A 13,237-nucleotide genomic window follows, 5' to 3' on the forward strand; every position below is an offset into this window, starting at 1 on the left:
TTGTTTTAAAAGATAATCCAACACATATTCGAATCAAAAGACAACCCAACCGGACAATTTAAAAGGAAAATGAAGTATTTTAATTTAAAAATATCAGAAATTACTTCGTTAGGTTGTTTATAGATAAGACAGTTCGCAGCTACCCCTTGTAAACTATTTTTGACTCTTTTCTGGCACCAATGGACAGCGACCTGGCCGCGACCTGGCCGCGACCTGGCCGCCAAAACCTTCAATTGTAAGTCCCATTGGAGAAAAGATTTTATAAAGGATCCAAGTCCTAGCGCAATAGACTGGAATCTCGTCTGCTTATCTATCAACAAATTGTTTAAAAATTGTTCGTGCCTGGAGGTGATCCAAACGTTCTTATACAGCACTGCAATTCGATTCCAAATAGTTTCAAACTTACCAACGTGGCTATGAGAAGGAAGCTTCCTCGAAAGACGACAGCCAGAAGAACAGGTCTTGTTTAATCATCTCTGTCAATCACGGAGCATTTCATATTGGTGAAAGTCCACGTGTGTGTTGAATTTTCGCATCGATTTCATGTTTCGTAACCTACCTGGTGGTTGAATGGCCTTTGACAAGGCTGTGAAGGTAGTTTTCGAAATTTGGTAATTCGCCTTTTCGATTTTCTTTTTTTCTTTCAAATTTTCTGCTCGATGTTTTCGGGATAGGGTTTTCGAGTCATATCAGGGGGTAATTCTGTTTGATTTCTGATTCCATTGTATAATATATCTAATTTGTTATTCTGGTTGCTCTAGTGATTTCAAACTGCGATTCTTCTTAACTCGTTATTCCATTGATTCCCTGCTGGTACCTTCGAAAATGGTTCATAAGGGTTGTGGAATCTTGCTTTATTCAAGATAGGGGCAAGTGTTTTTTGTTGCCTTTTTCATTGGGTTATGTTTCTCTCGGCCTTTGTGTTTAGATCTAAGTGGAGTGACGGTTGTATGTCAAAATTAATGGGGGGAAATTAGAACAGTTTGCTTGAATTTGGTTTGATGGGGATTTTGATTTGTGGTATTTGAAATTCCAGAACAAATACATGGAGCTTGCTAATGCGGAGACTGTTGCCAATGGGGAATTGGATGGAATGGAAAGAGAGCCTTCAGCGCGCCTTCTTTTGCGGGAGGCTGGTCTGTCCCGTACGCATTTTCCGGGAATGGTGAGGAAGAGAGCATATATATTTGATGGAAATGGCAACTATTATAACAAGGAATGGGATCTTACTGAGGGTAGAGGAAAGGAGTTTTGTTGGTATCATGTAGAACTTCCGAAAGGCAATCAAAAACTGGCCCAATCTGCTCAGTTTCTCATTGATGTTCTTTGCCCGCCTTTGAAGCTTCAAGATATTCTCTCCCTTGTAAGCAATGGTCCCTTTTGTGGACATGTTGATGGGGCTCTTGTCTTCAGAGTAAATTCACCTGGCCCTGCATCTTGTGACTTTACATTCAGAATTGCTGCTAGAATTACCGAGCATTCTGTCATCACCGTGTCATTGGGACGTGTTCCGAGATTAGGATTCTCACCGGTCGGTCAGTCTCTTCTCTCGGAGGTTCCTAGTGTGGAGAGTCCCTCTCACTTAAGAGGTGAGCAGAGAGAAAGTGGGAGCATTGTGATTAGGGAGCATGTTCTTGAATTCCTTTTGACAATGAATCACTCAGAGGAGGCTGATAATCCGGTGCCAGCGTCCCTCTCAAATCTGGTTGTTCATATTATCGATACACACATGGATCATCTTCAAGATGTTGTGACGAAGCTCGAGATTGAGTTGGATTCTGTGGAGCTTGAAATGGATAGAGGTACTTATAGTTCTTTCTTTTTCTTGCTAAGAGTATAATATAGATGCTCTTGTAGATACAGAATCATTGGCCAGATGAAATATTTTTGTCAAGAACTTGATGTGTAAATGTATCATTCTCTAAAAGTCGAGTACCATAAGTCGATTTGCTTTAAAAAAAACAAATATTTTGAGTACCATAAGTCTATCATAATAGAAGTCTTCCATTGTTGTTAGGTGGATTCGCTTTAAAAAAACAAATGCTCGATGACCGAAGATTCCCCAAAATGAACCTCAACTTGCAGCGGCTCCTGCAGGTAGCATCTCAGTTCATTTTCTCAGCTACTCTCTCCTGTTTTCCTAGACTATGGCAAACCGGAGCTTTCAGAGTTGTGTTTGTTTGAGTTTTTTTAATATGTTGCTGAACTCTGGAAAGTCTTATCTATTTATGCCTTTGAAGTGTACATTTTGTGTCAAATTGGTCCATCTCGTTAACTCATAAGTTTAGCACATGTGTCGCAACGTCAGCCTACTATATTAATCTTCAAAGGCATATAGAAACTTTTTAAAATATAGGAACGACATAGACCACAACCTTGAAAATTAAGAAGTTTTTTGAAACATAATTAGATACCATCCTAAAAGTTTATGGACTAAACTTGTAATTTAACCAATTTCACGAGAGTTTTGAAAAGAAAAATGATTACACGAGGTAACATTGTACCTGGTTTTAGACTCTTTGGTACTTGATCAACAACGGTCTGTGGATGTCAGATATTCTTCATAAATGACTTAGTGTGTCTACCTACCATAACCTGACTGTTGACCTCTTGCTTTGCTCGTCAAGGAATAAGTGACTTGAAAACCGAGTCTCTGTTGCCATAACATAGAGAATGAATTTTTGTATAAATAGAAAATGGATTGAATATTGGAAGAAGATGTTTGGGTATTAGTGGAATCGTCTTCACACGTTTTAATCTACTCTTACGTACTCATCTTTTTGTATGCGTTTTGATTGAGCGCAGGTGATTGCACATGGGGAACAAGTCTTTCCACGAGTGAAAGAAAAGTGTTCTTCTAAACATTGGTTTGCCAGTGAAGACATCAGCTTGCTCGAGGAATTAATTGGACGTTTAAGACGATTGAAAGAGAATGTTGGATTCATTGCAAACCGTGTCACCGCTATTCAGGCTGGTCTCGATAGTTGGCAAGCTGAGCAAATTAACAAGAAACTCTATTATCTATCGTTTCTTTCAATCATATTCTTACCTTTATCTGTCATAACTGGAGGTACTGACCTCTTTTTGAAAATAGTTTTTAATTTCAGTTTTCACCAAGATCTGTTTGACGAAACTCATCCTAGTGTCTCGGAACCACCCTTGCAGTATTCGGCATGAATGTTGGTGGAGTACCATGGACCGATCAGAGAAATCCAGAGTTGAAAGACGGGTTTCGTAACGTCATGTTTCTTTGTGTCGCAATGCTACTACTCGTGTTGCTCTGCTTCAGTTTCCCAGCTCTTTATACCTACATAGCAGCATGGCATCGGCGGAGGAAGATGAGAAGGAGCTGGTCTCTCAACAGAAAGTCCTTTCTGAAGAGAACTATGAGAAATGGGGATGATAACAGGGGAGGAGGTTATCTTCGGATTTGATGATAAGCCATCCTCACTGAACGACATGACTTTTGTGAACCCAGCATCTCGGTCTCGATCTCGATCCCAGATGATCTAAGTCAAACCATTGATCTACATAATCGTACATCGCTACTGTATCGTCCTCCCGTTCCCTGGGAGACTTGCTTAAAAGAATTTGGTTGCAGTTTGTTTCAGGTCAATGAGGTTAGCCAGTCTTATCCTAACATGTTTTTTTTTCACATATGTAAGCTTTTGACGTGTACAGTTTGTTTTATTTTCTTCTTCCTTTTTCACTCTCAGAGATTTGTATGGAAACACTGTTAAGCATTGTTTATTTCTGGCAAGCACCAATGCTTTTATCAGTTCCTTCTCAAGTACTCACGCTGCTATACTTGACATTCATGGAGGATATATTCTGGTGTTATTGAGCTAGTTGAAAAATGTAAACACGGTGTTTTCAGTAAGTGTTAGTATACAGATGTTGTAAAACAATGTACCAAATGCTCTAATCCTTTTTTTATCACCAAGTTTTTATGACAATTTAAACATAATATTTGATAGGGAGTCCGAGGTCGAATCAATACCTTACATTTAACATTCACGTATGATGCTCATTCGGCTATTTTTTTTAGTCGTTTACATCGTATTTAATGGAGGACTTGTCAATTCTTGCGATACCGATCGTTATTAGTTTGTTGTAATATATATATATATATATATATATATATATATATATATATATATATATAAAAGACAAGGGTTTGCGTCTACCATGCAAAGCTTTTGGGAATAGGCTGGTTCCTTTTCTAACTCGACAATTGTTTGATTTAGACGTTGGGACAAGCCTTAAGAAAGTATAGGTTGGCTTCAAACTCCTGAGTCGACATCCTGTTCTCCAGAGGTGAAGTCCTGCATATGTGCTCATGTGTGTTTAACGACGTGCCAAGTGGAGATTCAAAAGTCTAATTTTTTATTATTCTTCACTCTAAACCTAACATTCAATAAGAGGTTGAGGGTTTAATCAATAACTTATAGATCTAACAAAATATATTTACGGGCAAATTACACTATAATAATTTAAAATTAAAAATCAAAAGTTGATAATTTGATATTCTCCCTACCATTTGAACTAAAAAATAATTCATCTTATAAATGGTTGAAATAAAAAAAAATATAAACAATGTATAATAAATTTTTAAAAAAATTAATATATTAAAAATTTATTAGATAATGGATTAAATAAATCTAAAATTTTTATGTATTTATATTTAAATTGGGTAATTTTGGTCTTTGGACCTCATTTTTTCCGGTGTAAATGTAGTTTTATTTAAGAAAAACATGTGGGCTTTTTTAGGTTTAAGTTGGGATGAATAGAGATCTAGAATCTTCCACGACGACTAACGTGCTAGAACCATCCTCCGCTTCCCCTCACCGCCTCACATAAAAACCTTCTCCTCTCGTTTCCTCTTTCCCCCAAAACCCTAAACCCTACCTTTCTCCCCTTTTTTTCTTCTACCAGTTTCGCCCATGGCCACCGGTGTGCTGCTCCGTTCTCTTCGACGTCGCGATTTAGCCTCATCCTCCATTTCAGCTTACCGATCCGTATGTCTGCTTCTCCTTTCTGTAATTACTCAGTTGTTTGTTCTCTGTTGTTGATTCTTGGTTTGTACTTTTTGAGTTGTCGAGTTTTGTTGCTTTTGGACATCTGGGAGCTGATTGTGCTTGTTAATATTTCTGTCGGAATTTTTTATTGTTTGTAATAAATGAAGCTGGAGTAATCGAATTTCGGTTCTGGTTATGGTTTGAAATACGTGATCTGATTAGAACTATGGATTGGGGCTTCTGTTGTGCACGCTCTATCGGATCTGTCTATAACGAATTCGTTGTGATTATTTACTAGTGTTAGGGAATGGCTCGTATTTCAGTCTATTCATGAAGAGAGTTGGGTGGACTGTAGTGTACGGGAATGGTAAAAGGTTGTTTGGTTGGATTGTGACTTTCATGTAGTCAGTAGCTTGGAGATGTTTTTGATTTAGTTGTTGGTGGGAAATATGTCATAAATCTTTTGATGATTTGAGGGTGCAACCCCCCCNCCCCCTTTCTAGTCGAGTCTAGATACAAAGCGGTTTGAATGCGATTCTTTGATTTTCTTAGTTGCGCTCATTTTCATGTCGTACTAACACGACTTTGTTTTTTCCCCCCCATAAAACATAGCCCTTCTTGGCTTTAATCACTAGTCAGTAATTTGAAACTTGTTGTTCCACCTTTACTGCATGGGATTTTTACTTGCTGGCATATCCACTATCACAATTTTCAGACTTACACGCGTATGTTTATGATGTTGCAGTTAACAAGCAATGCCAAGCCGTCATTGTCCAGGTCTCACCTCAGCCAATCATGGACAAGTTTGTCCAGGCCATTCAGGTTCTGATGACTTAAAGTGATTAGTTACTTGATTAATGTTATCTGTTGGTTTCCATCATTGCCTGATATTTGTCTTGTCTTTTCCATGCAGTTCAAAGCCAGCTGGGAATGATGTTATCGGGATCGACTTGGGTACCACCAATTCTTGTGTTTCTGTAATGGAAGGGAAGGTAAGTCTCAATGTACATACGTGGTTGATTGATGGCTGAGTGTGCCCTTTTTATTCTTCCCTGATTCTGGTTATATGTTTGTAGAATCCAAAAGTTATTGAAAACTCTGAAGGTGCTAGGACCACACCATCAGTGGTTGCTTTCAATCAGAAAGGTGAACTACTTGTAGGAACACCAGCAAAGAGACAGGCAGTTACTAATCCAACGAATACTGTGTTTGGAACCAAACGTCTCATTGGTAGACGCTTTGATGACCCCCAGACACAGAAGGAAATGAAGATGGTACCATACAAAATAGTCAGAGCTCCTAATGGAGATGCTTGGGTTGAAGCAAATGGACAGCAGTACTCACCAAGTCAGATTGGTGCTTTTGTTCTAACAAAGATGAAGGAAACTGCTGAAGCCTATCTGGGAAAGAGTGTGTCCAAGGCTGTTATTACCGTTCCAGCTTATTTCAATGATGCACAGAGACAGGCAACAAAGGATGCTGGCAGGATTGCTGGTTTAGATGTTCAAAGAATTATCAATGAGCCCACTGCTGCTGCACTTTCCTATGGAATGAATAATAAGGAAGGTCTTATTGCTGTCTTTGATCTTGGTGGTGGCACATTCGATGTTTCCATCTTGGAGATATCCAATGGTGTTTTTGAGGTAGAATTTTTCCCTATGTTGTACTTTTTCATTATATGAGTTTACATTCTTAAATCTTTTTTGCTTCCATAATATCTGAGTTTTACAAGCCTACATTATGTTATTAGGTGAAATCCACAAATGGTGACACATTCTTGGGAGGAGAGGATTTTGACAATGCTCTTCTGGACTTCCTGGTTAGTGAGTTCAAGCGAACTGATGGAATTGACCTTACCAAGGACAAGCTTGCCTTGCAGAGGCTTAGGGAGGCTGCAGAGAAGGCAAAGATTGAACTATCATCTACATCACAGACTGAAATTAACCTGCCATTTATCACTGCTGATGCATCTGGTGCAAAGCATTTGAACATCACTTTGACCAGGTCAAAATTTGAAAGTCTAGTTAGTAACCTGATTGAAAGGACCAAGGCACCATGCAAAAATTGTTTGAAGGATGCCAATATTTCCATCAAAGAAGTGGATGAAGTGCTTTTAGTGGGTGGAATGACTCGTGTACCTAAGGTGCAAGAAGTTGTCACAGAAATTTTTGGTAAGAGCCCCAGTAAAGGGGTGAATCCTGATGAAGCAGTTGCCATGGGAGCTGCAATTCAGGGTGGCATTCTTCGTGGTGATGTCAAAGAATTGCTTCTTTTGGATGTTACCCCACTATCGCTTGGTATTGAGACGCTTGGCGGTATATTTACAAGGTTGATCAATCGGAACACTACCATTCCAACTAAGAAGAGCCAGGTAATTTCTTCGTCAAGCTTGTTTATAACAGTAATGTATGAGTAAATTCTACAACTCTGGTTAACCCTTCTGTATGAGTCAAGTACCTTCCACATGGAGCATTCACCATAATAGATAGGGGTCAATTGGCGATGATATAATACTAATTTAGTTATAGATGGTAGTTTGAATCAAGTATTTATTGCTGTTGCTTATAAAAAAACCAGTAGTACGTAGGGGCTGATCAATTTTGTCCATTGTGGACGATGCCTTTGTAATTATTCGAATTTCCATCATTGCAGGTGTTCTCAACTGCAGCTGACAACCAGACCCAGGTGGGTATCAAGGTATTACAAGGTGAGAGAGAAATGGCTTCTGACAACAAGCTTCTAGGGGAGTTTGAGTTGGTTGGAATTCCTCCCGCTCCAAGAGGAATGCCTCAAGTTGAGGTGACATTTGATATTGATGCCAATGGTATTGTTACTGTCTCGGCCAAGGACAAGTCCACCGGTAAAGAGCAACAAATCACCATTCGATCTTCTGGAGGACTCTCAGATGACGAAATAGAGAAAATGGTGAAGGAAGCAGAGTTGCACGCCCAGAAGGATCAAGAGAGGAAATCTCTTATTGACATCAGAAACAGTGCAGATACCACCATCTACAGCATTGAGAAGAGCTTGGGTGAATACAGGGAGAAAATACCTAGTGAGGTTACCAAGGAAATTGAGGACGCAGTAGCAGATTTGAGGAAGGCAATGTCGGGAGATAACATTGAAGAGATCAAGGCAAAACTCGACGTCGCCAACAAAGCTGTTTCCAAGATTGGGCAACATATGGCTGGTGGTTCAGGTGGTGATGCTGCTTCTGGAGGGTCTCAGGGTGGCGAACAAGCTTCTGAAGCTGAGTACGAAGAGGTGAAGAAATAAGGCAAGGCGCTCTGCAATGTCGTCCCTGATTGTTAGGTTGCATGGATTTTCTTTCCCTTATTTTTTACAACCAAAGGGTGCCCTCATCTTATTTTTGCGGTAGAACTAAGAAACCTAGCGGATTTTTGTATCTAATCGTTGGGAGGTTGGTATAACGTTCCTGTGTACCAGCAGCAGTGTATTGCTGTTGTTTTGCTTTGTTGAATTCATTGTTAAAAGAAATTTGTCAGTGATTTGGGTCACTGCCTGCCTGTTGTCGATGACAAAAAACTCATCTGAATCATGACCATGCTTTTGGTTTAGGCTAATTTAATGAATAAACTCACTCGAATGCAAGTAGTTTTCTCTTTTATTTACTACCTTGTCAAAAATAGCACTAGGGGGCTGCTGCTGCTGCTGATTATTATTATTATAACAGACAACAGGAATCAAGTCGAGTTGCTTCTTGTACAAACTTCACTGTTGTCATCAAGTGATATCATGGGGTTTCTTTCCAATGTGGAAAAGAAAACCAAAGCCTCCGTTAAAAGCTGAAATGGATTTTTGTCATCTTTTTCTCTCTACTTTTTTATAGATCATCTTCATCCATGCTTCTTGCACGTGCATGCGGCGTGAGCAATGGAGATGCCGATTCCTTACATCGGAAAAAAGAAGATCAAAGAGCGGGGCGGTTGCTATTCATATCCACAAAACAAACTGGGGCTGCTGTTCCTGCTCGAGATTCCTTTATTTCCGAAGGGAATGAACTCTTGTAGCTCATCTTCGCACCCATATTTATTTACAGAGCAGCCCCAAAAGGAGACCCATAGTTAATAGAATGAACAAACAATTGTCCTAGATTCATGGGCAAGACAAAACAGGTTGGAAAAACACAGCAGCATATAGTAAACGATGGGTTGGTACGAATATAGGAAGGGAAGGAAGAAAGAAGTCAAGTCATATTAGAATCGAAAATTTGGACATTGATTCACATTGAAACATGTGTATATATATATATATATAAGTGTAATAATGATGTGTACACAAAAGAGTATATAATAAAACTTCCCAATTCTAACATCCTCATCTTCTTCTACATTCCTTCCTAACTTCCATCCCTTCCCTTCCCTTCCCTTACCATACCGACAACTTCCATTCCATTGTTGAGGTTCCCAAGTGTGTTGTTTCAGCCATGGCGTGGCACAAACACCCCACTTCGCTAACCCCATAAAAAATGCTCGCTGTGTTGCACACTTCCGAGATTTAAACAGCCCTGTTTGTCAAAATGGCTTTGGTCAGAGATGCAGAACTCAGGAGCTTAATAAGAAATCAGGTGTTGATGGGCAAATTTAATACCTCTATCCAATGGTTCCACTCCGTGTGCAGCGCTTTGAGAGATTGTAGCTCTCCATTTTGGATCTCCTTCCATTTAATCCTCTCACCGATTCATTGGGCATTGTCGTCGGAATCGCTCCCAGAAGAACTGCCGTCGGAATCCGAATCTGCAAGGATTGTACCCCGTTAGCCTCTACTACTTGTGGAAACAATTCCCAAATCTCAAAACATCCACCACCACTTAGAGATGGGTTATACCGCTGGAAGAGGAGGAATCATCACTGCTGGAACTACTCGAGCCGCTCGAACTACTGCTCGCACCACGCCCTCCTCCGGCGTCTTTCTCGATCTCCACCGGTGGGAAATTGCTCGCAGGCATTTCATCACCAATGTCCACATCTTCCTCCCCAGCCTCCCCTTTCCGTTGCTTCTTCATCTCCGAACCGACCTCCATTTTCTCAGGGGTTGGCTTAACCTGTCAAAATTCACAATAAATAAGCACAAGAAATGTAAACAATGGCTGCAGAATGTGAAATGCACATAAGAGAAACCCAGATCTGTATCAGCTCATTTACCCCATTGGTTTTGTTAGACGTAGCAGTGATAAAAGCCTGTCGTTTGATCTTGCTCATCATCTTCTTCCAGTTCGTCACCAGTCGATCGAGCTCCCAGAGTGTTTCGGTATCAACGGCCTCAATGTCAAGCTCAATCTCATCCCCATCCTGCTTCAAATGCCCATTTCTCTTCTTTATGATTTGCACCACTTGCTCCATTTTCTCCGGCGGCAAACTCTGCAACCCAATTCCCAATTTGTGCTTCTCCTCTAGTGTCATTTCCCTCTTATTTGGATCTTTAGCTCTCGGCTTCGGTTGCTTCACCGGCTTTACAGGCGGCGCCCGTAAAGGCGAGGGTGTTTTCACCGGCGATTGCAACATCGGCGGGGGGTTCGAGGAGCTCGATGGAGCTTTCATCGGCTCTGTCTTCTTCACAATTTGCTTCTGAGGATCCTTCTTCACCGTTCTTTCAGCCTCTGAAAGATTCCAGGAATTAGCTGGTAGCTCTTCCTGGTAGCTACGATACCGGCGATCTTCTTCTTCAAGGACTTCACTCAGAGGTCGAAACAATTCCTCAAACCTCGACAGTAATTGCTCCGCCATAGCGTGTACATCGTGGCCCTTGGGATTATAGGTCATCGCGTTCTTGAAGGTCAACCTCACATCGGAGGCGAAATCGAACGGCGATTCGTACGCATCTTTACTCAAGATGGTTTTGACGGATCCCAAATCCATCGGACGCTTGACGACGTCGTAATAATCGTGAAGGCCCATCCCTACCACATCGACCGGCTTGTTGAAGATCCAGCCATGTTTGTGCTTCATCAGTTTCGTCAAAATCTGCGAGCAAGTCTTCATTAGATTACCATTTTCTGAATTTGACCGCTTCAAATCCTTGCCGTTGCTCGATGTTGGTAGAGGCCGCTTGGTTCCCGAGGTTTTTGACGATTTTTTCTGGTGTTTTGGTCTGGAATGTTGTCCGCCTGAATTGATGCGATTTTTCAATTTCCGAATCTGTTCTAGCTCGGAGATTAACTTGCTCTTCAGCTCGATCAGCTCCTTCCTCGAGCACGAGGAAACGTTGAAGCTCACGTATTGACAAAAATCGACGCCGTTGGACAATCTAAGATGATGATTGATTGACGATGCATCATCTGATGCTGATTGAGTCACAGCCGGCGACTCATCCTTCTGAAAACCGTTCATCTCGCCATGAAACAGTTTCTTATTAAATTTAGGGTTAGGGTTAGAAAAAGGTACTTTACCCATGAATTCACCTTCCGTACCACGGCCGTTGCCTCTCGGCTGCGGCCAATTGGATTCGTTTCGGTTAGCTAAGACGGCGGAAGCCATTCCTGTACGGAATCCGGAATTCCCAGTAGGATTCCGACAGGGATCCGTAGAGAATTTCCCAATGTGGTTGAAGGATCAAACATTAATATCCAAGAAAGTCCTCCTTCGCGCCCAAAAATTCCTCACGCGCCGCCGCAGACAAACAAACAGAACCTCCTTCAAGATGTACACAACAAAAACGAAAAACAAAAATGAAAAAAAAAAAAAAAAAGAAGGAATCTTGCAGCACTAGGGTTCGAGGATTTGGGTTGATCCTGACTTCTGAGCGAGGAAGAAGAAGGGCTAGGGTCTGATCTTAAAGGCGTGGAGATCTGCCCCGAAAAACTTCGGGCAGAATCATGACCATCGATGCACTTTCCCTCGTCAATCGAACGGTCTACGCTCTCTCTCTCGTGCCGGTGAAATGACCAAATGACCTGGCATCAACGGTCCATATCTCGAGCTATCTACACGTGGACTGATTGAAACCGTCGGATGTAGCTGTGATTTGGGGAGATGCGTTTGGGACGAATTTGGGCCGAATTTGTCGTGCATTTAGGGTTTCGTATAATTCACTCACTTTTTTATTGAGTTTTGTGGGCCCTACAGCTGCTGATGTCGACCGAAAGGCGATTGGCTGATTTTCTGCACTGGGTGTGAAGAGGTGGGCCCCATCGGTGGGGTCGTCCAAAACGTGTGAACGAACCCCTCCTTTTTGCCCTTTCCACTATGTGCTATCTTAGTCAATTAAGGGGTTTTTTGGTAAATTCATACTATAATAATAATAAATAATAATAATAATATTATTATTATTTTAATTTCTGAAAAAAAAAAAAAGGCTTGAGTCTGACCTGGCGGTTGTACTTCTACACCCATATTTCTTTCCTTTCTTCCTCAGGATAATGATAAAATATAATTAACATAAATTTAAAAACGTATTAGTTGTGTAATAAATCAATTTCCACGTGTCCACAAATCAACTTTTAAACTTTCTTTTCTCTAATTATTTATTTTTAAGAAAATTTGATCTCACTCACTTTAATTAATATCTATCTATAAATATTCCAAACAACGGTTCCACCTTTTTATTTTTTCCTTTTATAATTAATATGTAATTTTGCTTAAAATCTTAATATTTCCATTTTTATTACATATTTATTTATTTTCTTCCCATGGAGTAAAAACCTTATATTTGTTTTAATGAATTAAGTCGTGCCTAAATTTATTTATTTAATTAAGAAGTTAAGTTTTACGGGACTCAAGTATAGAAATGAGATTGTATATTACATCATGTTATTATTTCAATTAATGACTATTTAATTTTTAGAAATAATTTTATTTGCTTGAACATGGTGTGTTGTAATATTAAAATTTAGGTTTGGCAAAATATTATTGTTTTCTTATAATATTTTATAATATTTTCTTTAAATAATTATATTTATAATTCCCTTCATATTTTTTAAAAAATAATTCTTATTAGGTTGAGAATAAATAAAAAAATATAAAAACTAAAACAAAAAAAAATCTTAAAAATCTCACTAAACAGTTGTAAATTTAAGATTTAACAAGATACTTAGATTTAAATTTAAAATTTAAATTATTACATACAAAGTATATAAGGTAATATATATTTAGGAACCAAAATATAATAATTAAAGTCATGGAGTAATGATGGAGAATGAAAATTAAGTGTGGTTATAACTTTAATTAATATCTCTTCTAACCTTAAACTTTATTAAAATA

The 13,237-nt window shown here is 39.6% G+C and overlaps 3 protein-coding genes across 7 annotated transcripts; 2 read left to right on the top strand and 1 right to left on the bottom strand.

Annotated features, from left to right (window-relative positions):
• The first annotated feature begins 152 nt into the window (after positions 1 to 152).
• Positions 153 to 3,978, top strand: LOC111484180 (zinc transport protein ZntB-like). Of its 5 annotated transcripts, none has more exons than XR_002718460.1 (6): positions 153 to 594; positions 1,037 to 1,802; positions 2,018 to 2,097; positions 2,806 to 3,070; positions 3,166 to 3,620; positions 3,717 to 3,978. XR_002718460.1 is itself a non-coding variant. In XM_023130694.1 (5 exons), exons 2-5 carry the CDS (start codon positions 1,046 to 1,048, stop codon positions 3,432 to 3,434), a joined length of 1,371 nt encoding a protein of 456 aa, XP_022986462.1. In that variant the 5' UTR covers positions 153 to 611; positions 1,037 to 1,045; the 3' UTR covers positions 3,435 to 3,977. The 5 variants fall into 5 exon arrangements, 3 of the variants coding, with proteins under 3 accessions (XP_022986462.1, XP_022986436.1, XP_022986454.1); XR_002718461.1 differs by having other exon boundaries at positions 3,780 to 3,978; XM_023130694.1 differs by having other exon boundaries at positions 153 to 611; positions 3,166 to 3,977.
• Positions 3,979 to 4,807: 829 nt separating this feature from the next.
• LOC111494001 (heat shock 70 kDa protein, mitochondrial-like) lies at positions 4,808 to 8,630 on the top strand. Its single transcript, XM_023143978.1, has 6 exons — positions 4,808 to 5,018; positions 5,764 to 5,840; positions 5,932 to 6,010; positions 6,095 to 6,661; positions 6,769 to 7,389; positions 7,671 to 8,630. Exons 1-6 carry the CDS (start codon positions 4,944 to 4,946, stop codon positions 8,292 to 8,294), a joined length of 2,043 nt encoding a protein of 680 aa, XP_022999746.1. The 5' UTR covers positions 4,808 to 4,943; the 3' UTR covers positions 8,295 to 8,630.
• A 605-nt stretch (positions 8,631 to 9,235) lies between these two features.
• Positions 9,236 to 11,780, bottom strand: LOC111494009 (transcription factor GTE7-like). Its single transcript, XM_023143992.1, has 4 exons — positions 10,184 to 11,780; positions 9,867 to 10,083; positions 9,630 to 9,775; positions 9,236 to 9,546 (listed from the first exon to the last, which is right to left on the bottom strand). Exons 1-3 carry the CDS (start codon positions 11,513 to 11,515, stop codon positions 9,720 to 9,722), a joined length of 1,605 nt encoding a protein of 534 aa, XP_022999760.1. The 5' UTR covers positions 11,516 to 11,780; the 3' UTR covers positions 9,236 to 9,546; positions 9,630 to 9,719.
• Between the last annotated feature and the right edge of the window lie 1,457 nt (positions 11,781 to 13,237).

The sequence above is a fragment of the Cucurbita maxima genome, unplaced genomic scaffold, assembly GCF_002738345.1.
Source record: "Cucurbita maxima cultivar Rimu unplaced genomic scaffold, Cmax_1.0 Cma_Scf00001, whole genome shotgun sequence".
In the NCBI taxonomy this organism is placed as follows: Eukaryota; Viridiplantae; Streptophyta; class Magnoliopsida; order Cucurbitales; family Cucurbitaceae; genus Cucurbita; species Cucurbita maxima.

Coding starts and splice junctions, on each gene's coding strand:
- LOC111484180 (XM_023130668.1), top strand. CDS start 571: ATGGCCTTTGACAAGGCTGTGAAG. Junction 1,803..2,017: donor GGAGCTTGAAATGGATAGAG/GTACTTATAGTT, acceptor CATTGTTGTTAG/GTGGATTCGCTTTAAAAAAA. Junction 3,071..3,165: donor TTTATCTGTCATAACTGGAG/GTACTGACCTCT, acceptor CCACCCTTGCAG/TATTCGGCATGAATGTTGGT.
- LOC111494001 (XM_023143978.1), top strand. CDS start 4,944: ATGGCCACCGGTGTGCTGCTCCGTTCTCTTCGACGTCGCGATTTAGCC. Junction 5,841..5,931: donor AGTTTGTCCAGGCCATTCAG/GTTCTGATGACT, acceptor TTTTCCATGCAG/TTCAAAGCCAGCTGGGAATG. Junction 7,390..7,670: donor TTCCAACTAAGAAGAGCCAG/GTAATTTCTTCG, acceptor CCATCATTGCAG/GTGTTCTCAACTGCAGCTGA.
- LOC111494009 (XM_023143992.1), bottom strand. CDS start 11,515: ATGGCTTCCGCCGTCTTAGCTAACCGAAACGAATCCAATTGGCCGCAG. Junction 10,084..10,183: donor CGTCTAACAAAACCAATGGG/GTAAATGAGCTG, acceptor GAATTTTGACAG/GTTAAGCCAACCCCTGAGAA. Junction 9,776..9,866: donor TGATTCCTCCTCTTCCAGCG/GTATAACCCATC, acceptor CAATCCTTGCAG/ATTCGGATTCCGACGGCAGT.